This window comes from Phragmites australis, chromosome 22, assembly GCF_958298935.1.
Source record: "Phragmites australis chromosome 22, lpPhrAust1.1, whole genome shotgun sequence".
In the NCBI taxonomy this organism is placed as follows: domain Eukaryota; kingdom Viridiplantae; phylum Streptophyta; class Magnoliopsida; order Poales; family Poaceae; genus Phragmites; species Phragmites australis.
In genome coordinates, this window is record NC_084942.1 from 15,501,146 (window position 1) to 15,528,948 (window position 27,803).

General features: G+C 42.5%; 1 protein-coding gene across 1 annotated transcript; it reads right to left on the reverse strand.

Annotated features, from left to right (window-relative positions):
- Positions 1-21,628: 21,628 nt before the first annotated feature.
- Positions 21,629-23,327, reverse strand: LOC133905515 (protein yippee-like At4g27745). The gene is made up of 3 exons (XM_062347324.1): positions 23,167-23,327; positions 22,796-22,926; positions 21,629-22,062 (listed from the first exon to the last, which is right to left on the reverse strand). Exons 2-3 carry the CDS (start codon positions 22,886-22,888, stop codon positions 21,835-21,837), a joined length of 321 nt encoding a protein of 106 aa, XP_062203308.1. The 5' UTR covers positions 22,889-22,926; positions 23,167-23,327; the 3' UTR covers positions 21,629-21,834.
- Positions 23,328-27,803: the final 4,476 nt, after the last annotated feature.

Here is a 27,803-nt window from a genome sequence, read left to right on the forward strand (position 1 = left end):
TTGCTTCATATTTAGATCGACCTGAGTGAAAATGTATTTGAGACTTTTATGATCAGTATAGATACGGCATATATTTCCTAGCAGATAGGAGCACCAAATCTTCTGAACTTGCAAAACTGCCACAAGCTCTAAGTCATGGGTTGGGTAGTTGTCCTCATTGCACTTCAACTAGCATGAGGAATAAGCAACAACCTGGCCTTCTTGCATGAGGAAACATCCGAGGCCTATGCGGGAAGCATCGCAATAGATGTCAAAACCCTTGTCCACTTCGAGTTGAGCAATAACGGGAGCGGTCGTGAGCAGTTTCTTCAAAGTTTGGAAAGCTAGCTCACATTCACTCGACCATTCAAACACACTTCCTTGCTTCAATAGCCCAGTCATTGGCTTAGCAATCTTGGAGAAGATCTTGATGAACTGGCGGTAATAATCCACAAGTCCAAGAAAACTCTAGATGTCGGTGACATTCTTGGGTTGAACCCAATTGAGGACTTCTCGCACTTTGCTCAAATCAATGGCAACACCACTCTCGGATAGCACATGCCCCTAAAAAGCAACCCCTTGAGCCAGAACTCGCACTTGTTGAACTTGGCATATAGTTTGTGGTCTCGAAGTCGGCCAAGAACAACACGAAGATGCTTAGAATGTTCTTCAGTTTTGGAGTATATGAGAATATCATCGATGAAAACCACGATAATTTGTTGAGTTCCTCCATAAAGACTGTGTTCATCAAGTACATTAAGAACACTGGTGCATTGGTAAGGCCGAAGGATGTGACGATGAACTCATAAAGCCCGTAATGAGTAGAGGAAGCCGTCTTTGGAATATCCTCCGGTCGAACCTTTATTTGGTGATAGCCCAATCTCAAATCAATCATGGAGAAGACCCAGGCACGGTCAATTGATCGAACAGAATATCAATCCTTGGAGCAGTCAGCACGGCTTCAGGAAATAGCAATCTCACGCATAGTGACTGACACGACCACAATTGTAACATGGGCCACCGAGACCACCTATCACATTCCCCTGAGAACCAACGGGTCTTGGAGGTTGTCCTTGCAGAGCAGAGAAAGATGGACGTCGCACTACCCACATTGGCCATGGAGTAATCGAAGCCGACATGTGAGATGGAGGAGGTTGACTCTCCATCCGCGTACGTTGAGAGCTCCTGCCCATGGAAGGTGACATAACCCTCTTGCACTTCTTCTCCTCCTGGTGGTTCTTCAGCTTAAACTCGACAGTGAGGGAGGTGCTCACCAACTTGTTGAAGTTGGTGAACTCATGAGCCAACAAGCGGTCTTGCATCTTGGAAGAGAGGCCATTTACAAAGTGGTATTGCTTCCGCTCATTGGTGTTGACCTCTTCCAGCGTATATTGTGCAAGGTGGTTGAACACCTACACATGACAGACCTTAAGCACATACTTCCAGCGTATACTGCTTCAGGGTGATGCTGGCACGTGATGGTCTAACTTTCTAGCCATGCACACCACTAACCACCGGGTGTCTTGGGCGGAGTTCCACCAAGCCTTCCGTGATTATCATGTTCCCAAGGAGATTATGGAGATCAAAAGACAAGAGTTTCTGGACCTCAAGCAGGTGTGCATATGAGCAATAGGGAAATGATGGCATGCTCGATCCCTATCTATACATTTATTTCCCGAGCATATCTCTCCGCAACAAACATCAAGATCACAGGCATTTATATACACACTGACTATCAATCATCACCCTTCGTGCAACCTTTTATTTCTTGCACGAATGGTGCTTGTGCATCTTGCCGCACAAGCGACATTTGTTATGTTGTTGCTAACGTATTCACTTCCTATACCATCGTCTTACGGGACACACCAAGCCCCTACCTCGCACTAGTTGAGCCCCCAATATTTACCGCCATCAGGATGTGTTCCTTACCTTTCTCGTCGATGCAACATGATTCACAAAGGCATCACAATGCGGGAACAAATAACTTAAATGAACAAACCAACCATACATTAAACTTAGGGACATAGTATATAAATTTATATATATTAGCATGAAGAGATAAAAAGTAACTCTAGTGAGTTGCTTTAGTGAATTTGAATCCTTACTAATCCACGTCTTAAGTGTTTTATGCTATTTCATTAAACGAAACTCTGATGCCACGCTGTGAGGAACCGACCAAATATTATTCTAATTAATCATCAGGATGATTATTTGTTTCACCATGACCACGATAATTAACCGAAATATCATCCTGGTAGTCCTGACACGTGTTTGGTGCCTAAGATCAGAACACATGCCCTTCCAACATATAACATCACAACAAACCTTAAGAAAGGGCAAGTAATTAAATTATATTACAAGCTCTTAAGTATTTAACCATTTACACAATTTACAACAAAAGAAAGTTAGGAGGACTAAAGAAAACCTCACCTCCTAACAAAAACTAGAAACTACATAGCGGAAGATTAATATTTATGAACCAACACAAGGTACGTGAAGCCATATGCCCTTAGGCTCCACCCAAAAGCCTCACCACACGAGTAGTTTGCACTACTCATTCGCGCTACCTACATCGGCGGGTGTGAAGTAGCCAAACACGAGCTCCTCCTCACCTATGGAACCTAAAAGAGCAGTGCGAGTACGAAGGTACTCACAAAATTTAATCCATAATGGGTACATATAATAACTCAACTTCAATGATTATGCATTAAGTCATTAGCAAGTAGTATGCCACAAGGTTATGTAATTTCATAAGCGTAAGCAACCTAGAAGCTATGTGTGAGCATCTATACCCTGTAATAGAGTAGTATGCCAAAAGTACCTTCCTACCCTGTAACAACAACTTGAACATAAATGTAATTGAAACTATCTTATGTAATCAATAATCATAAACAACAATTCCCAACATACCATTCCATATCACACATCCTCAAATTCGGAAGCTCTATGACCGATACAAATGGATAGAAGCATGCTCATGACCAAGAGCGCAACAATTCAAATTGTTTTTACACCCTGGAGGGGGAGGTACTCTTGTATCTACACGACTCGAGGACCATACTGATATTTTGAACTGACCTACTGGTAGTCAGATTGGCCCTATTGGCAGTCAAACCACCAGAACCTGCCGGCAACACCTTTGTGGGGTCATTGGCGAGGACTCTGGCAAAACCTTTGGTGATGAAGGGCACTAAATTACTCCACAAGACTAGGGGAACGTTTTGCATGGTCGTTCGGATGACATGCACGGTCTGAACATGTAAAACCCCAAAAATGAGATCTAGACCTTGATTTCCTAGGGTTTTCTGGCCCAAATCAAAATGGCGGCCGGCTAGAGCTAGGAATATACAAGAAAATGGTTGGGGGATGTTTACCTTGGTGTAGAGGAACTTTGTATTGGATCAGAATCCTTTGAGAGAGCTCCGATTCCTGGATTGGGCTCCCAGAGCAGTGTTGGAGCTCGCAGTGGAAGAATAGCGAGAAACACCTCTGGTGGGTGAGGAAAGGGGGAAGGAGCACAGGGAAGTCCTTCAGGAAGCTTGGGGGAGCTCCCACCTTCGATCTCCAGCCTTCAGACACGACGAACGGATCACACCCTCTCTCTAAGGTTTTGGCAAGGCAAGAGAGTGAGAGAGGCAATGGGAGAAGAGATAGTAAGGGAGAGAGGTGATCGACCACTTAAGGGAGCCTTTGTGCGCTGACCGTCATACCGTGGGAAGGGTCGGTTAGACCGTGGGAAGCCCATGTGGCAAGCCTACGTGGTTGTCTCCCGGTGATCAGACCGTGGTGAGATCTGGTCAGACCGCGAGAAGGGTTTGTGCTGATTTCTCCTAATTGCCCCCCTCTTTTCTTTCTTCTTTCTTTTCTTATTTTCTCCAAGGTATTTAGGATCTTCCTATCTCTTTCTTAATCATTTTCACTCCCAAAATATCCAAAATAACAACTAATCGTATAAAACATAATGTCATAATGATTATGCATGATTAATCACATAATTTGCATTTTGGGATGTGACGCTCATGCACTATTGGACACCATCTTCATGGTTGGTTGTAGCAAAAAAAAAAGGATTACCAAAATGAACAAGTTATTAGATAGAAATTGAGCAAAGTGACAACAATTAATTGTTTCCTAGAAGTACTGTTTTTTCAGATTGCAGGCTTGTAGCTGAACTTGCCATCCTCTTCCTTGTGTTGGTTGAGTTTTGTTGTGTATTTGACAGAAGTATCATGACATTTGGAGTAGCTACTGAGTTCTAACCATCACTTTCCTTCTAATTATCTCTAGCATGGTGATGATTGGGAAGAACCTGGCCTCAATGATCCATTTGTTGAATGACTCACAAATATTGTTATCTATTGAGTCACAGTTAGAGCCTAACCTGAACCAAGCTTTGCTCCAGTGTTGAGGGTGAGTGTTCATTATTGCTTGCGCTCCTTCTCTGGTTTCTCTAGCCAATTTTGCTCTAGCCAAGTTGAACAGCATGGTGCAAGGTGCCTTGCACACTTACACCACCTCTTTTGCCACTTCTTGTTCCTGAATTGCTTCTTCCAGTTTGCATATATGTGCCTGACACAATTTCTGTATTAAGCTTTAGGAGCCCATTTCTGTACAGTAGCTAGAAGTTCCTGGGAAAATGAAATGTTAGTAACATCATTTGCATAGACATGAAAACATGAAAAAAAAATGGTAGCACTTGCATACCTTTTGCTGATCTGATATGAACACCCAATCTTTAGCATCGCCAACTTTGAGGTCCCTGAATAGCAGATCACAAAACTAGTCCCATGAGTCAAGTGTCTCCATATCAACCACTTCTCATACAAGTGGGTACATTTGATTATTTGCATCTCTCCCAATAGCACATAGGAGTTCACCATTGGCTGCCTCCTTGAAAAAACAATCATTAAGGCCTACTACTCTTCTGCACCTAGCAAAAAACCCTTTCTTCAATGCATCTAGACAGATATACATCCTCTTAAACACATGTAGATCCACATCTGGTTCTCTGTTCACCACAAAAGTATTTCCAGGTTTACTCCTAAGTAGTTCTTCCTGTTGTCATACAAACTTTTGTACTACCCTTTAGTTTCATCCATGGCCTTCTGCATAACTATTTGCTTGGCCCTCTTAAGCTTTGGGATGGTCACATCAGCAAAATATCTCTTCCTAGACAGTTGCTTTCATATGGGCTATACTCCATGTAGGGTTTGCCATTATAAACTTCGCATACTTCTGAGCTATCCTTCTTGATGTAATCAGCTTATTATCTCTCCTAGGGGGGGCAGGTATGTTCATCTATGAAAGTTGCAACTTGCCAACTATCTGTTCTAAAGTTAGTTGAAAGCAGACAGACCCATGGGCATCCAGTTCATTCACACTTAGCCCTAACCCTAGATGGATCATCTTTGATGAAGTTGATCACTCTCTTCTCTGCCAACCCATATTTAATTATGGCTCTCTTGAACTGTTTCTTGCTACTATACTTCATGCCCAATGCAAATTTGGGCACTGCTGCCTTCTTGTTGAACTTGGGTACCTCCTAGGCTTTATAATCACCTCTCCATCCACCTCTTTACTGACTCTTCATCATCACTTGTGTCAGCATATGGGGTGTCATTACCCTCATCTTCAACTAGCAGACAGGTAGGGACAGATTGAGGCCTCTCAAGAACCACATCATCAAGATTTGCTACTTCACCTTCCTCATCTTTTTCTTGAATGCTCTGAATTTCTTGTGAATCTCTGTTTCTTCCTCATCCTCCTCTCATGAGCGTGAGTCCCCAGGCATGTAGTCACTATCATTGCTAGACTCTCCATCTGAATTTCCCTTCTAAGTTACCTGTCCACTAGACACCACCACTTGATTTCCCTTCTTACTAGGGTTGATGTGAAACTCCTTAATAAATTTAATTTGCTTCTCTATATTCTCACTGGATTCACCTCTTCCTGCCAATTGCTTCTGTGATGCCTCATCAACAACATCCTCAAGTTCATCAAATTCTGCCTTAGACATTTCTTCCATGTCCATCTCATGTTCATAATCACTTACTGAAACACCTTTACCATCATCACCATTTGATATATCTTCCAGAGTTGTATCCTCAACATACACATCTACGACCCCCTTCTGCAGTGCAGTCAGACATATATTAACATACATTATTGTGACATTCCAAAATACTTAAGCATGTCATTAAGCATTAATGAGCATCATTAGCATCATGTTTATTGTTTTGAGAAATTTTTGACATGTAATTTAAATTAAACACAAAATGTTAATGTCAATATTAACTGATGCTTTATGAAGCAACTCACATAATCACCATACAACATAGGGTTGAAGATAATTTTAGAAATTAGTCCATGCCATTTAAAGAATATTGTGATTTTTCCCAAATTTTTGTGAATTGTTTTGAGGGCATAACAATTACTTTATGGCTATTTCTTGCTATTCAAATCAAAGCATTATCTTTAGAGTCAAGAATGTATATACCCATATTGTGTAATTTTTGTGAGTACCTTCGTACTTAGGGTTCTGCTCTTAAGTTAATGCATGTAACGACGAACTGGTTTACATGTACTTTTATCCCGCTGGTGCTGGAGATAGCTAGGAGTAGAGATCGAGTGTCTGAGTTAGTCTTGGTGATGCCTTATGGGCAATGGATAGAGATAACCAAATGGGCCACTCGTGTCGGCCCGGCTCGGCACGGTGCGAACGGCCTGACTACTGTAACGGGCCGTGCCATGCTGACCCGCGTGCCTTCCCCTCAGCCCACGGTACAGCCCGTCGATCACCGTTCCGTGCCGGGCAAGCTCGGGCACGATTGCGGCCCGGCGGCACAGCTGGCCCGACGGGCACGACAGGCAGGGGCGGCCCAATGGCACACGGGCGGCCTGTCGGCACAGCTGGCCAGATAAAATAAAAAATAGCTACAAAATTAAAAATATATATAGAAAATAGATAACAATATGATAAAAATATAGAAAATAGATTAAAAAATAGCTACAAAATTAAAAATATAGAAAATAGAAAATAGACGGGCCCATGCGTGCCGGGCCGGATCGTGCCTGGCTGGGTCGTGATCGTGCCGACCCGACTCAGCCGGGCTGTGCCGTGCGAGCATGTCATGTCGTGCGCTCGGCCCAGGCACGGCCCGTGGCCTCGTGCCATGCTGGCCCAGCCCATCTCGGCTCGGGCCGTGCCGTGCCTCGGGCCAGCCCAGTAGGCACGGCCCATTTGGACATCTTTAGGTGCCACTGATCTTTTCTTTTATTAATATCTTTCCGTTGCATTTTGAAACCTCTGATCTAAGTAGAAACTGGAACTTGGAACAAGGTCTATAATAAGAGTTAAAACTTTTATACTCTGTTCATATCTTGTGATGAAACTATGTTGTAAACAGTATATGTTGTGGTCTTGGGCTTTGTTGAGCATTTATATCGGGATTGCCGGAATTACTTCTGTTTTAATTGACCTAATTGTCAATTAAGCCAAGTGTAATTTGGTCAGGTCAGACACTTAGCATCATGCAAACACACACAGTCTAGCTGCAAGGTCTTTACCAAAGAAGCACCAATGCAGCATGCAGTTTTCTTCAACTTTGAAGTGGTCTCTCCGGTGACCAACAATCTTAGCCAGGGAGACCTTATCTCGATCTATGTAGGATGTTGCCTCCCTACCTGCACAGTAATAGACTTCCCTCCCATTGCGTATATACTCTCCTATGAAGTGAATCCTAACTACTAGTGTGCCGAGAACATCCATTCTTCTATCCTACAACCACATAAAAAATGCATCACTTTCTACATGAATAAACAATTGCATCACCAAATCCCCAAATAAACTAATGTTGTAGCAATTGATTACTCAATTCCATGCACAACTTTACCTAAATTAATGCGCCATATCCAACATGCCCACATAAACAAATAAGCGAGTTAGGTTCCACTAACATGGCGGGAGATACTTAAATTAGCTCCAGCAATCACTCGTGCACCCAATTTGGCCACCAATCTTCCCCAATCGGCCTCTGTGAAGCTGTCGTAGTCCAGCTTCACACCGCCTCTGAGAGCTAGGGTTTGTGCTTCAAAATGAAGAACGAGGGTTCTAGAACAAGAAAACGAATGCGGCCAGGGTTCTTTTAATCCACACGGCTGAGGTAGCAGGGGCGGGTAACATGTCGAATGAAACTGCTCTAAAAACTGACGTGAGGAAATGAAATGATTTGTTTCGATAGTTGCGGAAGCAAAGAAATCCGGTTTTCAAGTTGAAAGAAAAAAAAAAGACCACGGGAAGAGTTGAGGGAGGTAAATTATACTTTTTCTTAATGATGTCATCAGGACGTGACCTAGGTGTGATGCCGAATAAGTTTAGGCCAGTTGGACCGTATGCGACTCGGTTTTGACTTGAAACCGAGTAGGCTTCGGGCAAGGACGGGTTTGGACTATAAAAAGAGTGGTTAGGGCTCTAGTTTTAATATCCTGGAAAATAGAGCCAAACTCAAGAGAGAGTTTTTAGGAGAGAAAAAATATATATTTTAGAGAATATTTGATGCTTTTGTGAAGCATTTTTTGAACACCTTCGCACATAAAGATGAAGTTTTCCTACTCGATGTGTTTACCATCTCCAGGATTGCAGATATTATTTATTTCTTCACATCCGACATGGTTTTTCCGGAAGGCATATCGTAAGATCCGATTTTCCAATTGATGTTATTCTTGTTGTATTGGTTGCGATATTTTGTCTACATTCCACTGTCAATATTTCAAGTCAATCAGAGCTTCTTTCTAAGTTTGAAAAACTTAGTGGATTTATAATTAGTGAATTTTTAATCATGATTTTTTTTTTACCTTCCGCATCATTCACCCCCTCTTATTGCCTAGTTTGTGAGTAATTAATCCTACATGTTGTCGATAGTTGTGGAGTAGTTTCTTTCCTGTTGAAACAAGCTTGGCATAATATCCAACACAAGAAACAAGCTAAGAAATTCAATGTGGTGCTCAACATCCATCCTCATGTGTTGCATGAAACAAACAAATAAATGAGTACCAATAGAAAATTAGATGTAGACATATATTTTAAGATGTAGAAGAAACTTTGCATTAGGGAGATAATTTCTACACAAATGTCTATGCCACGTGGAAGGAGATAAACATTGCTCTAAGATATTTGCATTGGGAATGGCCTAAGCACCTAATTCAAACGTAAGCACAACTTCCTCTTTATTAGCAACCAAACATCTGATGTGAGAAAAAACATGTTTTCATCTACCTTCTCTAGGTACCTCCGTTGTATATGCCCTAAGAGAACTGCAAACGTTTGCTAGTGGTCACCGGTTCAAATCCAATCCGAAGAGTATTAGTTTTTCAGCATTTAAAGATGAGACTCACTTGCCAATTTGCAATTTTTCGGGAAAAAAATCAAATGGAAATGAAGTAATCGAACCCAGACCATGCAGACCGGGCCAATAATAAGCTTACAAAACCGGATTTACCGACGGTAACGGCCAAGAATCTTTTCCTTGCCCTCCACCAGATCACATTTCTATTGTTGGAGCACTGATTGTCCACCCTCACATCCTGGATGTGCTTATTATAATTTATGTTGCCAGCGGTTAGGACGTCTCCCTCCCTGTCTCTTTTCTTTTTCTTATACAAAGGAAGAACTCCTAACGTGTATAAAATGGAATAAGCCCCCTGGTTTAGAGGCAAGTTCGGTAAAGAGTCAGCACCTACGACGACATAGGTAAGGGGACCTGCGGGCCCAACCTACCCTATGCCACGCCCTGTCAGCCTTGCGCCGAGTCGGTCTCCTCCTCACGGGGAAATCTGAAATCTCCTATATCTCTTATATCAGTCTCTACATTAAATAACTGATTTACATAGTATAACAGTTATAGTATCACAGTTTAATTTTGAACATAAGTATTAAGGTTCAAAACACAAAAGGTTATAAATCATATGGTAAATTATAAACCTGGCCTAACGGCCAACAAAAGCACAGCTGGAGACAAAGACCCAAAGCCACAAGCAGCTAAGGTGCGAACACGACTTATAAGTCTACTCTTCATCCTCTCATTCTCCTTCAGCGAAGTCGGCTTCAGTTTACTCATCTGAATGACAGCAAGAGTGAGTATGGAAGGTACACAACAAACCATATACTACTTCAAATGGTTGATAGATGCATAAAAAGTATTTCAAGGATAGACTTTACGGCTTAGTTTTAAGTGTAAAGCAGTTTATGTCAGAATTCAATTGTATAATCTACTGTTAACTTTAAAGCAGTTTGAAATAGTTTAAAACTAGGTAACAAGTCATATCTAGGGTTTTTCGGTCCTAGCAGGGGCTACACCTCACTCTGTAGTCCCTATCATCACATCTAGTATATCTCTAGTACCACACAGATCCTAGCGAATTGAGCTATCAACCTCATCACATGGACATCTAGTCCACACACTCACTCATCAAGATACACGCACCTAGGGTCTAATCAAGACGGTTACTGTTTTTGTATGTCCATAACAGTGGATACGGTTATTCGAATAGTTTTACACTCTGCAAAGGTTGTACACTGTACCCACACGATATGCTCAGCTTCCATCCGTTGCGAGCAGAAAAGCGAATCATACTGAGACACTTCAATCACCTTTCCTGCTAGGCTTTTCTACGAGATACCCTAAGTACCAGAGGCCTTGTATTGAATATCAGCCCCCTTTTTAAGCCGTTGGCTGGTTCTCAAAACATTTAAACAGAGGGACAAATGGCCACTTAACCCCTCGCTGCTCCCCAACCTCCTAGTATGATGCCCAACCTAGTCTGTGAAAAAAAGTCAAGTCTCGCTTATACATGATGCATGGTTGCACTGATGTGGCTAAGCATGACGGTGCAATGACTCGATCCTTAAGCGGTCAAGATAGGTATCTTCTGTTAATGAATACTACAAAGGTAACTCAAGCCCCTAAGATCATCCTCGTCCAGAGTACTACTCTACCTACCCCGTCAAAATAGTTTTGACCTATTTTTACACATCACCCTCCATATCCCACACGACATTAAGGATTTCACAACCATCAAGGATTCATGGTATATGAGTTAATTTGATAAATAGTGAAGCAACATCTCCGAAGAGATGCAATTCAAGGCGACATCACCAAGGAGACATATTCAATCCTAAGCATGCTAGATATCATGGTGTCATCTAATATTAATATAGATAATGATAGATAAATTCTAGGGTTATATGTATTCTGGATGATAACATTTAAGGCCTGATAATTATTTAATAAGATTAACTACTACAAGCAGTTCGAAAGAAAATGCATTACATAGCATATGCGATAATAAGTCTAGTTTTAGTTGATCATGTAGATTATTTGAAAACATAGGTTCAATATGATCAAATTTAGATGAATTTCAGTGAAAGAATCGCCGAAATCAGAGTCTGAACAGAGAAGTTAAGACTCTCAGAAGATTTAATCTAAAATTAAATCAAAAAAATATGAAATTATACTATTCATAGGTGGGACTCACTAAACAGTAACCGGTGGGGCCCACATGCATAGTACCCAGTTGGGATGAAATGGACTTGGATTGGGCCAGGCTTGGGCCTGGGCCGCACATTGTTGGATTGCAGAGTATCCAGCCCACTCAGTTCGGGTCAGCTAGTTGCGGGCTGATGGAGCTTGGCCAGCCCATTAGGGCACAGCCTGAGGTGGCGAAGGGGGAAGGGCGGTGGAGCCGAACCGGTGAGCTCGCCAAAATCACGTTCCTATCGAGGGTTTATGAAAACAAATGGTCGACAGATCTCTACTCATGATGGCGACCTTTCGTAGGGGCTTATTAATGACGAGTTATGGCCGGAGTGGTGCCAGACAGTGGCCGGAGTAGGTCTAGGCGGTGGCAAGAATTTGGGCAGCACCTCCCCTACACTATGTGCGGTCAACCTGCAAGGAAAAGGAGCCTAGCACTCCTGGGCTACACGGCACGACGGTCGGATCACACACAGAAGGCATAAGCACGCCGGCGGTGATCATAGCACGGCAACGGAGCAAAAACACGGGGTTGCATGCTGCTACACGAAGAGAGAACACTAGGATAGTGACATGCTAGCTAGGAGGTTGCGCGAGGGGATAGGGATGCTCACCGAACTCGAAAATGATGATGGGCAGGACGGCGACCGGTGAAGCGACGGAGCGGTGGCGTTGGAGCTACTCGGCTTCTGGCGTTGGCACGCTCCCATTGGGCTTCTGGTCGATGGAGAGCGGCACGGAGACGACGGTGACCTCTTGGTGCTCTTCGGCACCTCGCGGGGACAGAATGACGACAGCAAGGTCACAACAGCGAGGAATGGAGGTGGTGGGGCGGATTGGAAGAAAGGGGAATGGAGGGGACCAGTTGCTCTATTTATAGAGGGAGGGGGTGAAAACAGAGGCAGTGCTATGTGTCGTGTTGTCCACGGTGAACATAACGGCAGTGGCGGCGATATTTCTCACGGTATGGCGGCTTTGTGGCAGTGGCAGGGCTACAATGGTGACACACCCGCGGTCACGGAAGTCAAATGGTGTTAGGCGCTCGGGCTACGGGGGAGAGAGAGAGAGCTAAGAGGGGGATAAAGATCGGGAGAGCGTGAGAGAGAGAGGCAAGTTGCCAATGCATTGAATGCGCCGGTCATCGTAGTGGTGTGGGACAGCACGGCATGGTGATGCATTGGAGAAGGGAGACAAGGCATCGATGGGAGACCGATGGATGGGCGACACGTGGACGGTGAGGCTTGCGCAGGCGCAGGCGAGCAGCCGGGATGGAGTGCGCACACGAGGGAGGCTGGGCCAACGGCGCGTCTGTGTCCCAAGCACGGAAGACGAGCAAAGAAGTTGGCCGGTTGGGCTGACCGGTTGGCTGGGCCGTGCAAAAAGGGAAGAGTGGGTGAGATTAGGCACGGGGAGAAAAGAAAACAAAAGGGTTTGGGTTTAAATTCAAATAGAGACATTTGAATTTGGATTTGACTTTGGACTTAGTATAAATTCAAATAGGGATATTTGAATTATGAAATGGGAGTAAAGCTCTGAGATTTGGAAGATGATTTGAATCCAAAATATTTGAATTCAAATTGGATTTGAGCTGAATGAAAACTAAGTGTAGATTCAAATTTGAGAGACATTCAAATTCAAGCCTACACTTGAAGAACCATAAGAACAATAAACCAAGCACATGAATCAATTAATGCATGGATAGGTTTAGAAATTAATGTAGTGCATTTTGGAATACTTAGCCAATTTAATATATATGAATATATATATACAAGTATATATATATATTCATATACATATCTCCTTAATTTTATTTGGTTTAATTAATTATAAATTTTTTAATTTGGATTGAATTTTGCTATAAACTAATATGCTAAAACTCAGGATGTTACAAATCGGCTTTACAATACTCCCCTTTAGTTGAATTACCACGACGTACAAACTTCATCCAAAAATCTAGTGGAAAAAAAGGAGAAACATATACACAGTTATTATGGTGAACACGTTGCCTCATTAAAACTCTCATAGGAGAAAACTTCAAGTAGAAACTCATAAAGAGAAAATGAATACAATGCTTATTTCAATCTTCTAGATTCATTATTCATTCTTTAGGAATAAAGTTTTTGTCTTCTAGACTCGTAATCATTGGGATTGTGCTATCAGGGAAGTTTCTCTCCCTGAACTTTGCTCTTCTCTTAGTCGTCTCATACCATTATCACATACTAACTTTTAAATTACTTGGCACATAACTATCATCAACAAACCCAAACCTAGGACGACTCAAAAAAGAAAGAAGGGGGGAGGTTGAAACAAGAATCGTGATGGCCGATGGACCATCACAGAGGTCAATGAGAAAGTGGTCGTTGTTCAACCTACATAGATTACAACGGCTTAATGAGTCAGTGTGGGGTACTTGTCAAGGAGCATGTTCCCATAACCATAGTTGATAGAGGAGGGTGGGCTGGCTAGACCCTGGTAAGAAAGATAAATTATGGAGTCTGCTTCAAGAAAATTTGAGTTCCCTAAAGGAACCCATGCACGACATGCTTTGATGACAATGGGCAAGTGTTGAGGATTTGTACATGACTTCCTATTATTTATAGTACAAAAATAGTGATACATGCGTAGTCATCGAAGAGTATCACGATGAGAGACACAAATTTATACATGTTCAGGCCTCTGAGTTGGATAATAGCCCTATGTCTTATCTTTCCTTGATTATTCTTAGGATCATAGAGTACAATGAGGTGCATAGATATATCTAATCCTAAGAACTAGGTGGATTTATGTGTATCTATTGCTAAAGATCTAGTCAGTAGGGGATTGCTTCTGTCTTGGATCTTCAATGGGTGTTGGTCTTCTATCCGACTATACTTGCTTGAGGGTTCATGACTTTGGAGATTTGAAGGCGTGAGTTGGTTGTGTTGGGTTGAGATCCTAACTGTGATTGGATTGTCTTAGACGTGCCCCCTCCCGGCCTTATATAATCCAGGGAACTCAGGTGTAACCCACTCGGACTCCTCAGGACCTAATACATCCGAATCATTAGACCCCCAAATATCTAAGAATCCTTCTCGAATAGGGGATAGCTTCCCTATTCTATACAATTAGTTTCCATGTATGTTATCTCCATATCCTACTCCATGGCGGTCATGACTAGCCCCATATCGAGTAAGATACAGATTATCCTAATATAACTTTCACAAATATACGATATTTGTAGAATATATAATACTAATTATATATCCTCATCAGCAAGTCATGGAGCAACTTCAAATATGAGCTTAATCGTAACTACATGAAGAAGAGCTTGGAACCTTTTAAGGTGTATGGCTTGTGCGACAGGTATGGTACAATTTTATAGCACAAAACGGTCAAGACAAACTTTAAATTCAAGTGAGGAACACAAGGAGATCAAGAATAAGAACAAGCACTACCACAGGCTAGGCTCCAGTAGATATGAGAGAAAAGTACAGGAATGGAGGAGTAGAGAAGAAGAGGCTCGTTATGCAAGGAAAGAAATTCCATTAGAAGGATTGGAAGATTGATACAGGTTCTGAACCTACTCTCGGCCAAAAACAACCGAAAATGGACAATTAACCTTTAAAACCCCAGAAAATGGAGAAGTGACCCAAGAAATGAAATAACTGACTACCCAGTCTTCAGAATGGTCTTTTAAGCCTAGTAGAGACAATGATGCACTTATCGGGGCCCTAGGAAATAAGGAGCACCTGGGTCACACTCGAGGTAGAAGCTAGGGTTACCTAGGAAAAAGCCTTCCCACAGAACACCGACTCTTATAGGAGTCAGAAGATATCCAAAGCCAAGCGTGAAGCATAATTGTTTTCTAGGTTAGACACACATGTAGAATGTGTTGTACAAGAAGCACTTTGTGATGTCTTTTTGTTGCTCTTTGTGATATGCTCGAGACTATATGTGAATATTTGTGTAGCCAGGCGCATGTACAACGCCGATGCAGGCAGGCAGCACGATAGTGTGGCCATCATCAGGGACAAGATCCGCAAGTGAGTGATGTGCTTCAAACATGCCTTCCTCATCATCACGGTGGTGACGTTCAGCGGCGCGCTCGTGTCGCTGGTGCTGGTCTGGAGGACAAGGAACTTCTACAGGGGGGACATCTACACCAAGTTCAAGGTAGCTCCAACGACCACTGAAAGGAGTAGCCACGTCTGCATTGAGATGGTGGAGGCAAGTGCACCAAAGAAGAGCAAGAAGAGAAAAGACGTGGTTAATGAGGACTTATACTAGCTTCATTTGATTAGGAAGAAGAAAGAGGAAGTTGAAACAACTTGTGTTATTGTGAATCTGTACCACCTATGCTTCACGCTTGAAACATCACAAAGTGCTTATGGGGATGTCCACGCTTGAACCGGAGTTGAAGCATGATTGTTTTCTAAGTTGAAACAGTTACATATGGGTATTTTATCTTATCTTATCAATCTAAACGTTGTCGTGTTCTACCCTTCTGGGGATGTCCACGTCAGCCACCTACTTTTCCACTGTCCAATCTGAGCAACCAGAGTTAAAGAACATTTGACTTGGAGATTTCCCGCCCATTCGTTAGCACCTTCTCGAATTGCCAGACCATCGCGTGACTCCGGCCACCGCCACCTCCGCTCTACGCGTCTCGCCACCATCGCTGCCACTACCACCCCAATTTAGACCTCAACCTAAGTCCAAGACCAACTCGGCATCAGCTCTACGCGTCCAAACCTCCACCGCCACCTTGTCAGACTTTGGCCTCCGTGTGCCCTCACTGTCACTGTCACCACCACCACCTTCCCTCCATGCACCATCGTCGCCACTGCTGCCACCGTCGCCTCCATCTATTCCTTCACCTGTCGTCACCACATCAACCCTCATCGTCGCCACCTCCCCTCGCCTGCACCACTCGAATCCTTCTGCTTCGTCGGCGACGGGTGCCAAGGTGACATAGGGCATCTATGGCGGAGATGCAGACTGTCACAGCCTTCAATCAGGTAGCCTTCATCGCCCAACCGCTCTGGTGGCCCCCGAAACCCCTCCACCTATATGCGCAAGCCCCCTATCTCAGTTCCACTCTCTCCTAACATGTTACCTCCACCTTCCCATGCTAATTATTGTGTGTGGTTTTGCTGAGTTGTCCAAATGTGGGTTGGCCGGGTGAGGAGGAGCGCCCTTGATGCGACTGTAGCTCCCTCGGTGCTCCAGTGAGCCTCTTCGTTGGCGCTGACAATTACGGTGGTGGTAAGGACTGATAGGGGATATTTAGCCTTTAGACGATGTTTGGTTGCCTGTTGCCATATATGGTTCTTTCAGCTCTAAAACAAGTGCTAGCAATTATCCATAGGCCTTATAAAAAACAATTATCCACAGGCAATATGCGTATGCTACCATGTTGCTGGTTTCAATAATTTCCTGATCTGATCAGGACCTGAAATTTTCCATGCTGCTGTCATTTGTTTCCATTGTTTGTTCTTGACCTACATCCGCTTGGTTACGACGAAAGTCTTCGAGAATCATCTCATCTGGTCAACATTTTATCATTTTGTGAGATAAGAAATGTTGAAGCATTATGTGGCCCGTGAAATCAAACAAAATTTGCCTGGTTGGATTGGCATAAATAACCCATATCCCACCCAGCCCAATCATTTTTAGTGAATTTGGGAAATGGTACTGGCTGATAACAGCTATTTCCCCTGGACTCATTGTTCTGATAATATTAACCCATGTGGATTCTAGGTACAAAAATTACTTTTCATATTATGGGACCGAGATTGATTTGTTTTTTTGTTATTGAGGCTCTGCAGAACTTCCAATAACTTTTTTGACACTCTTTAAGTCATATAGTTGTTTCTAGGACCATAGTTCGGTAATGTAGAGTTAGTTGATTATATTTCAGCTGCACAAGCTCCTCTTTCCTATTGTTGAATTGTTTTTGGTTATTGAGGCTCTGCAGAACTTCCAATATCTTTTTTTTGGCACTCTTTATGTCATACATAGTTGTTTCTAGGGCCATAGTTCGGTAATGTAGAGTTAGTTAATTCTGTTTTAGCTGCACAAGCTCCTCTTTCCTGTTGTTGAACCAACTGGAAAGAAATCAAAAGTTTCGTTCACTTAGCTGGAGCAAAACATGTCGAATTATATTTGTTTGTTCTTGCACTTTGACATGTGAATTGAAAATTTTGCAATTGAAGCCTCTTGTTTGCCAACCGCCTCTGATGGAGATATTGAATTAGCAAAGCTTAGCCTAACTGATGAATAAACCTTAATTGCATGCCCTCTATCATTTGTTTGGGCGGCAAACAGTTGAATTTTAATACCAACATTAGCGATTATGTCCGCAGTTGACCAATTTATGTGTATCTGCAAAGCATGTCACAGTGTTTCCAAGACACCAATCATGGGATCCCTACAAGCTTCTCGAATGAAGAAGAGATCAGGAGTACAAGGAATTTTCTTCTACAACAATACACTAGATATGAAGAAAGTGAAGAGGCTATTAAAGATGCTTATGATAAGATAATAATGAAGAGCTACCCACACCGTAAGAAACCCAAAATTAATCTTAAGAGCAAGTCAAAGAATCCCCATCATGGGTTAAGGCACTGCTTGGATATTTTGAGGTGCCATCGCTGGAGATTACTTCAAGGAGATTCGCTTTTTTGGTTTCATTGTTGGGTGGAGCATTGCAACTTCTGCTAAGACTAGGCCTGCTTTCCAGGTATGCTTGGATTTATTTCAAATATTTCTTCATTCATTTTTAAGTATTTAAGTTGTTAAATTTAGGGAGTTGTTCTCCCTGAATCATACATGTTTACTCAAGAGTCAAGACTGTCTGTTTGTGTAAGAGGTCATAAGTTTGATTCTCATTAAGGGTGCAAGGGATATAGATGCTAGTGTCTTCATGATCGAACTAGAGTCATTAAAGTTCAGAAAAATTTCTAAAAGCACTATGGGTTTACCTTCTTATCCCTATGAAAGTTTCTTTACAGCACGTAAAAGCTTGTTTTTATTTTGCAAGGGTATTAAAATCCAATTATTCTTGGTACTTTGTTGCCACAATCATTAGTGGTATAAAAAAAATAGTAATGATTGTGCAAAAGATACAATGGAAATAGTATATGCCATGTTACTATTTTTGTACTGTTTCAGAATGAGCTGCGTAACAGTTAGAAATTTAAACACGTCGACAAATGGTGAACTGTGTAGATCGTCTGGCACACTTGAAAGCTTAAAGCTTGTAATGTTCTTTCATTAATTTGTATTTTAACCTACCAGGCTAAGATCTTGATGCTTATGGATCGACTTTTAATGTTCATTAATCTGAAGATCAAAGCTAGGATGCTGGAGTTGGTTGATATTTGCTATTTTGCTTTGCAGGATACATCAAGAGATAGTTAATCAATTCAAGCATCTTAACAATTATATATTCCTTTTTACCTTCAGAAACTATAAACGTCAAGAGCCGACCCATAAGTTTCAACCAAATATTTACAGCAAAATGTTTTGTCTATAATCTCAAATATGGTATATCATCTAATATTGCGTCATTATAAATGTTTGATGATTACAATTTCTTGCACAGCAATTTTCTCTTATTTACATTTTACCTACAATGAAAATGCTCATGATTCTGATACTATTCTCCATCTGCTATCACCTGTTGTATTTATTTGCTTTTTACATAACTTTGTGCAATAATGCCCAAATTATTATCTTCTTTTAGTATATCTGGATCTTTTAGAATATGAGTACACTGCATATTCTATATGCTGAAAACCATGGTCCCTTATTTGAATCCAATTTTCATATTCAGGCAATTAATCACATTATTAATTCAGTTGCCAAGTCGAACTACATGTCAGCTGGTCAGATATCTGTTTGTTCTTATTGTCTTTAGAGGGCCAAATGATGCTGCTGCTAGAGTTGGTGCTCAACACTTGCAAGTTTGTGATGGAAACATGCATCTATTTGGTTATTCTATCTGTTGTTCTTATTCTTTAGAAGACAAACAATCTTGTATTGGGCATAGAATAAATTGTATACTACATTATATGCAGAGCACGTAATAAATTGTAGAACCAAATTGTTCATTACATGAGTTATTTTTCTCCATACTGTAATTATGTGTTGAAAAGTTCTAAAAAAATATTATTAAAAATGTTTTGAACTGAGCAAGAAATGTAAGCTTTAGTCTACTTCAAAAGTCTGACAGTATATAACATCTCTTGGTTATTCCTTTTAACTCTTTATGGATCGGTATATTGTTGTGCTATGCAGCTCGGTATGCGCATGTTGCTGGATTGAAGGTTCTAGCTCCATATTCTCCCGAAGATGCCCGAGCCTTGCTAAAAGCAGCAATTAAAATGATATAAGAGCTGCTTGATAGGGTTTGTGATTAATTTTCTACTTTGTGGTTTCATATCATATCACTATGCTCAGCGACGGGCTATACGGCGCGCCAATGGCTTGCTATTTTCTAGTTTGGATGCAAATCATCATGGTTCAGTTCAGATTTGAACTAATATAATCCTGCAGACTGTTAATGTAATCCCTCTCCTCCAAACATCCTAAGTGCCTATTTCCAACAAACGAATTTTACAAAGAGATTCCATGTAAAACAGTTTGGTTCCCATAGGAAGTGGGAAAAATTCCGTGCTCCAAACAGGCCCGAAATGTAATATAGTTGCCATGTTAAAGAAACATAGTTTATGTTTGTATGACAATTGTGTCTTTCTATTTATATGTGTTGATTGTACTGCATTTATGGTCTCACAAGCTTGCAATGCCACATGCTTCACTGTACTAACTCTAGTCACCTGAGGTACTAACACGAACCACAAGTAAGATCATGAGGCCCTGAAATGTTAACAAACTGCATGCTGCTCAATGGCCATCTCAGGACATGGATTGTTTTCCTAATGGTTTCAAATTCATATTCAAATTTGAATCAGGTAATTGGCAGTAGCACCTGAGCTCAGATGCTTGCTATGATCAGGCATGTGATTGCAAATAATCAGTCTGCTCCTGACTTGAAAGATCTTTTGTTGTCAATGCATATTGCAATGGTTTCAGCATCATTAATTTGCTAGAAGAAAGTAACAAACTAATAATGTGTCTCCATGTCGTTGCTCCAAATTTATGGGGCTAATGGACTTCTCTACCTGTTCTTTACTTAATTTCATAAAGTGCAGAAGTTTTGGGCATTTGAACAAACCTGTAGGCTTCATTGGTATCATAACTCTGACTTCCAAAGTGGTCACTTTTCCAGTATTCCTCCCTGAAAGCATGTCAAGAGTCGCGCACCGCAGAAAATAATCCAGAATCCTCCATATAGCAAAGATTTGATCAGACTGAACATCCAGTTGCAACCAAAATCACTTTGACTGAATTTGGGAAATCATAAAGCATCAGCAGTACCTGAATAAACTCGCGAACCAAATATCAGATCAAGGATTATGACAGTACTTCTCGGGTACACGACAGGAGAACTGTGCAAATGAGTAAGATGCTAGTTTCAACTTAAAATAACAAAGAGACATCTAAAAGCAAGATTTTTGAAGCTGAAGTTAAGCTTGAACACGAAAACCTGATCCTTTTGTCAATGCAGTACCGGACCAGGTCATCAGCAACTCTGCAGATTAACTTGCCTAGATCGTGTAGGTCAACGGAATTAAAAAAAGCATGACTAATGATGCAAAATAAGTAACCATGCTTGATTAGTCTACTTTAATTAATAGATATATTGGATGCAGGACCAATTCGTTAACCAAACATATCAAATACAAGCTCCCTTATTAACGAACAGAGTCTGACTGGCATGAGTAACATCAACATACCATTTAGTTGAGGAAGAAATTCAACATACTTTATTTATTTTCTATAAGTATTTCATTGATTAATCTGCAAGTTAATTCCATCTCAACTATAGCTATCTACTTTTTCAGGGAACCCAAGCAGACTTATTGATTTCCAAGAATACTGAACATAGAATTGATTGTTAATATGGCATTGTGCCCCATGAGATCCAATGCCAACACCCATGCAACATTCTCATGCATGATGAAGATTGCAAAAATCATTTAAGATCCACCAAAGTATGCAAATTGGAGACCATGTTTCCAGAACGAATAGCCACAGGGCGTATCTTATTCACAGAAACAAACAGGAACAAGTGTTCTTTACAGGTGTCATGCAGCCGTTGGATTGGAACCCATGGATGACAGCTATTTACAAAGACATAAACATCCAAAACACACTAATGATCATGTAACAATGAATACTTCATCTTCAGCACAAAGTTTCATGTGCCTAATCTTGGATACTACCAGTTCTCCTTGACAATCTTTGACTTCTCAAATATGAACTTCCCTTCCTTGTACTTCTGCGTCTCCTCATATGCTCTCTCGTATTTCCAGCCCAACACTTCACGGCAGTCATTGCAGTAGATATCAGCAACCGTGTGTAGCCCTGTCATGAGATGCCTATCCTCCTTCGCCCCCACAACTATGTTCATGGCATGAGAGAACAGAAAGGCACGACCGTTCCTCCCCTAAAATAACCAAAACAACAAAATAGGGAAGCATCATCCTCCAAGAACTAGCATAAGTCCCAAATGATACAGTGCTTAAAAACAGAATCAGGCATTGTAATAGCCTAATAGTGATCCTAGTTTTGGATTGTGCTTTTAGCACAAAAGCTATAGCGTTAAGCATTGCAGAAAACCAGAGTGTATTCGGTTTTTAACGTGGAATCAGAAGTACTATAATGTGATAAGTACAACCATGTGGCCGCGAAGCCTGGAAGCACGATTCAGAAGCACAAACATACAGAGCAATATGCTAGCACGGTCCATCTATAACAAAATCATAATGATCTGAGTGGGAGCGGTGTCGTTTCTGCTACAGCCCACAAGACAACATGACTACATAACTTGCAACACACCGACTTCCCAAGTTCTAAACATTTCTTTTCCTTCTCAAATTGCAGCCTCAAACAGATAGATTACAGCATTCACGCCTCACCATCTATTGCCTATCATCCATTGCTGCAAAGGAAAAAAAGGGCCATACTTGACAATCACAAGTCCATCATGTCCACCACAATTTTCACAAGTAAATCGAGCAAGCATATTTCCTACCCGAGAACCCCAATTTCTGAGCAAACAAAGGTTCTAATTCCTAAGATAGGTAGGTAGGTAGGCAGGTAATTGCTTTGCTAGCTACTAAGAACAAACAATGAAACAACTCGTGAAGAATGGAACGGAAGAACCCCGGGCCGCCGACCTGAAAGGCCTTGGAGATGATGTCGTCGTGGAGGCAGACTTGGTTCCGGCAGTTGCAGCAGCTGTACACGCGCGGCCCCACCAGCTCCGCCATTGACTCCACCCCGCGACCTCACCCGACCCGACTCAATCCTGCAAAGAACCGGAATTCAAACCAACGATCCTGTCAAAGAAACATTAATTCAATGCGCTTAGACGTCACCCAGTGGGTGTAATCAACTAAGTTTTATTTAGAAGCCAAAATCGCATCAGTAATTCAAGAAACACGGGGAGGCCAAGAACCCTTGGGACCCTAATCGGAACACGGGAACGAAAGGAAGCGGAAGTTGAGAGATTGGTGAGTAACCGTGCAGAAGGTGGAATCCGACTTACCCAACGATGCGGCGTGGGCGGTGTAGGCGGCGGGAGAGCAGCCGCCGAGGAGAGGGATGGGGGGCAAGGGGATTAGAGAGAGACAGACGGCGCAGGGTTGGGGTGTCTCAAGTGAGAAATGAGAATAGGATGAGATCGTTTTGGAGGTATGGGATCGTTTTGTATGAGAGGTGACTGAACGGGATGAGATCGTTTTGCATGTATGCGATGAGATCGTTTTAGATGGGAGGTAACTAAACAGGATGGTTCTAGATGTGATGATATAAGTAGTTTATTTGATTAGATACATGAGAGGATATAAAAATATGTTTAGTTGTTTATATGGAATAAAATAATTTGATATAAAATCCTGTTTTATTGTCTGAAGGGGTTAATGCTAGATGGTTTGTATAGGATGATAAAAATACATATAAATGAAGTATTATAAAGTAATTTATTTTTCCATCATCTAATCTAAGGCTAAAAATAATTTTAAAAATTAGTTTATCGCATAAGAAAAATATTAGTGAATTTTTTAAATTTTTAAGAATTTATTTGAAGCCTTTAACAATTGTTATGAGTTATAAAATAGTCTTTTTTAAGAATTTTAATTTCAATTCTATAGAAGCTTTTTAGATTAATCCAATTAAAATATATTGCATGAATTATAAAATATGTAAAAAAATTAGAATTTTTGAAATATAAGAATACGGCATGGGCACGTGGTGTTGTCGATTTGGCAGAGTACTGTTTACACTGGACGAGTCCGTCGACTGCGTGTGGTTCGGCCGAATTTTGCGTATAGAGAATATATAGGAATCTGTCCAAACAAGAGGACGTTCAGCCAACTAAACAGACGTTAAGTTAATTTACGGGGACCAGCTCAATTCTCAAGCATCCCATATTTTTTAAGAAAAATCTCTTATTAACGGCTAAGGGCACCATCACCCGTTGTTGGGGGAGGGGAAGCAGTGCCTCTGAGGGCCACCATAGGGATCTGGTTCCTCTGCTTTTACCCTTATAAAAGAGGAACAGTAGTCTGCGCCGTGTGCTACAGTACTAAAGATTTTTACTGTAGCACAGCACCGTTTGTAGAGGCAATGTACTGATTTACTGTAGCATGCGTGTCGTAGCAATAATGTATCATTAGGCCATCTCCAGCGGAGGCCGTATCCGGCCCATGAACCGCATCCACGTCAGATGCCGGTCGGGGTGAGGCCGGATGCGGTCTCCAGCGGATGCGGTATCGAGTGGAACAGGGATGCGGAGAGGGCTACGCCAACGGCATTTTTGTGGAGGGAATCCCGAACGGGTCGTGCTTCCCGCGTAGCGTCGAAAGGGGAGCTTGCGGGCACGTGCGGAGGCGAGGCAGGTGGCCTCAGTGGCCGACGGAAGCGAGAAGCATCCGGCAACCGGGCGGAAGACACATCGTCCCCGGTGGATGAGGATTGGGCCGCCGCAGATCTGGCGGCCGCGCTCCCAGGTCCCCCCCCCCCCCCCCCGGTCAGTTTGCTCGACCGCAGTAGCAGGTCCTTTGTTGTCGCCAAGCCTCTGGTAAGTCCTACGTTCACATATCGTTCGGTTTGCGGGGAGCCGCCCTGATCTGCGGTTGGTCGCCATCGTAGGGAGGATGGGAGAGAGAGAGAGAGAGAGAGAGAGAGAGAGAGAGAGAGAGAGAGAGAGAGAGAGAGAGAGAGAGAGAGAGGCTGGGGGAGGAGCGATTCTTCTGGCTTCTTCTTGGTCAGTGAATTGGGGTGCTTGTTCTTCTTCCTCGTCTTGCCTCACTCCACTGGTCATCCTTGTTGGGGTTGTGCCGATTTCGTATGCTGATCTTCCCGCTGCATGTGCATAGCTGGGCGAATTTAGTTGAGGAATTGACAGCTTTGATACGTGGTGTAGCAGGAGATGGCATCGTTGTGCCATAGTCGAAGCAATTGATGTCGTCTTGTGAGTTTGACAAATTTTATTGTGAAAGTGGATAGGAGCGTTTGCAGGCCCGTTAGTGGCATAGATCAAAGGCTTCGATATATTTCTTGAACTCATGTTCTAGTGTGAATCTTGCTTATAATGAATACCTAGGTTCATGCAGGTTGATTGTTGTATGCATAGTGATGTGCCTAGTGTCAGTCATGGCAACCTGCAATCTAGAAGAACACAATGTCAGTCATGGCCTTTAATTAGTTTTGGAGTTTTCAAAGTTCATAGATCATACCTGCTAGCTTATGTTATGCAATTGAGCAAATTTGCTCTCTTGCATTGGTTGAACGGTACGAATTATAGGTTATGCTTTCTGAGTATGAACCGACTTTTAGGTTGTTTGTAGCTTATATAATTGGAGTTTTCAAAGTTCTTAGATAATACCTGCTAGCTTATGTTCAGAATTGAGCAACTTTGCTCTCTTGCATTGGTTGAACGGAACGAATTATAGCTTATGCGTTCTGGAGTATGAACCGAGTATCATGTTCACAAAGTTTGCTCTTGTCTGAAGTAGATATTTGGTAATGTCCGAAGTTCACATTATCTGTAGTTCTTATTTGGTCATGTCTGAAGTTGAGATTGTCTGTACTTGTTGCCATATTAGTACACTCTATTGCCCCAGATTTTGGAAACTATGCTCGTTCATTGACAGAGTTTGAGGCTGCCAAAGCGCTTTTCCCGTGGTTCTAGATGGACGCCACAGCACTTGGCGCTCTTGTGTCGATACTCCAGGACCATGTGCAGGAGGCAGCTGCGCATTGAAGAAGGTTGCCAATGACAATTTGAGTACTGAAAGCTGCCTTGCTGCCGTCAATCTAAACCGAGCGCTTCTGGAGGTGGACACCATAGTGGCGGACTTGGAGCAGCTTGTGTTCCAAGTGGAAGATGATTTGATGAGCAGTGGCGTGCCCAACCAGGTTGGTAACGCCGACAACATGGGCGTTGCAGTGGATGAGGAAGCGTGGGGATCAAAGGACATTGACGATGATGACATCCTTCCCACTGACTGGAGCTCCAAAACCGTATTGTGTGTTGATTCGGATGATGCCATATCCATTGAATCGGATCGTTCATGGAGGCTGTAGTCGGGTAGGGTTAATACTTAGTTGTTTGTGAATTATCGAGTCGACTGAGCCGGACCCTATATGTTCAAGGTTATCCTCTACTTGTTTGAACTGTCTATGGGTTTTTCAATAATGTTGGATAAGACATGTGGTGAAAGCCGTTTTATTGAACAGGAAGGAAACATGTTGAAGTTATTCATTACATTTTGTATTTCAGTGCTTATTTGCTAGTGTGCAGGGACTCTATGTATGCCGACTTCCTTCATGGTGACGACGATGCAATCTCTTGGGACGACGTTGTGCCGAATACCCAAGAAGGCATCATCGGCACACAGCCTCCTTTGGCTGACCTGCAGTCCCAAGAAGCACCGACAAAGGTAGCAACTGGGGGTGGCCGTGGACAAAGCTATACTATGAAGGAAGATCTACTACTTGTGGCATCATGGCTGAACGTGAGCATGGATCCCGTGGTGGGGTCGAACCAGAGTTTAGGAGCTTTCTGGCAGAGGATCGAGTCATACTTCCATGAGAACAAAGACTTCTCATCTACCCGCAATAAGAAGTCGCTGCAGGGGAGGTGGACGTTCATCAACGGTATGGTGCAGAAGTTCTACGGCCACTACGCTAGGGCCATGCATTCTAGGAGGAGTGGGACGACCGAGGGCAAGATGGTATGTCCCCCTGCCTGACGTATCCGCGTTGTTGTTTTTATGGTTGTGATTTATAAGAGAACTTGCTTTGTGATATTGTCATGACAATAGTGGTTAACTGGTGGCAAATCGTGGAGGCTTGCAAGATGTTCCAGGCCGTCAAGCATAAAGAGTTCACGTTGCTGCCATGTTGGCGGGAGTTGAGACATCATCCGAAGTGGCAATCGGAGTCCTCGTGCAAGAAGCAGAAGACCTCCGGCGTTGGTAGCTCCGCGTCCACGCAGAACATTGAGTCATCTCCTGGAGCAGAAGCAGTGGATGCCCCTGCGTCCAATGCCAGTCCATGACCAAAACGGCCACCTGGGAGGGCTCGCTCTAAGGAGGTTGCCGGTGGTTCAATGTCGTCCAACTCAGCTTCTACTCCCATGAAGGAGATATTTGACGGACAGTTCTCCTTGAAAGAAATGATTGAGAAGGATAGGGCCAAGAGGTTTGCAGAGATGATGAATGTCGAGCGTCAGAGGCTCCGGCTGGAGGAGGAGCGAATGCAACTGGAAAAGGTAAATGAGGAGATGCTCATAATGAACATGAATTTTTCACAAATGGATGACGATCAGAAAGAATACTACAAAAGCCTCAGGTAAAGTATTATTGCAGCTAGGCGCGCCTCTTCTGGTCCATCAATCTAATATATGATGTTCATTGGGAATTTGGTTGAGCGAATCCTATATTATGTTATGTTGTACGTTGGTTTGACAATTTGGGCTGTTGAGCCCTCATTTCAGTCACGGGGACATTTTTCTAGCAAACCGAGCTTGACCAGTTCATATTTTTTGCATTCGTTGCCAACGTTACATGATACGAACCGAGCATATTCCAATGTTATACTCCGAAACGCACTCCACAAAATATGCACTTGCTTATGTTAAGGATAAACTTAGTAACATAGAACTAGAGGAGACTGCTA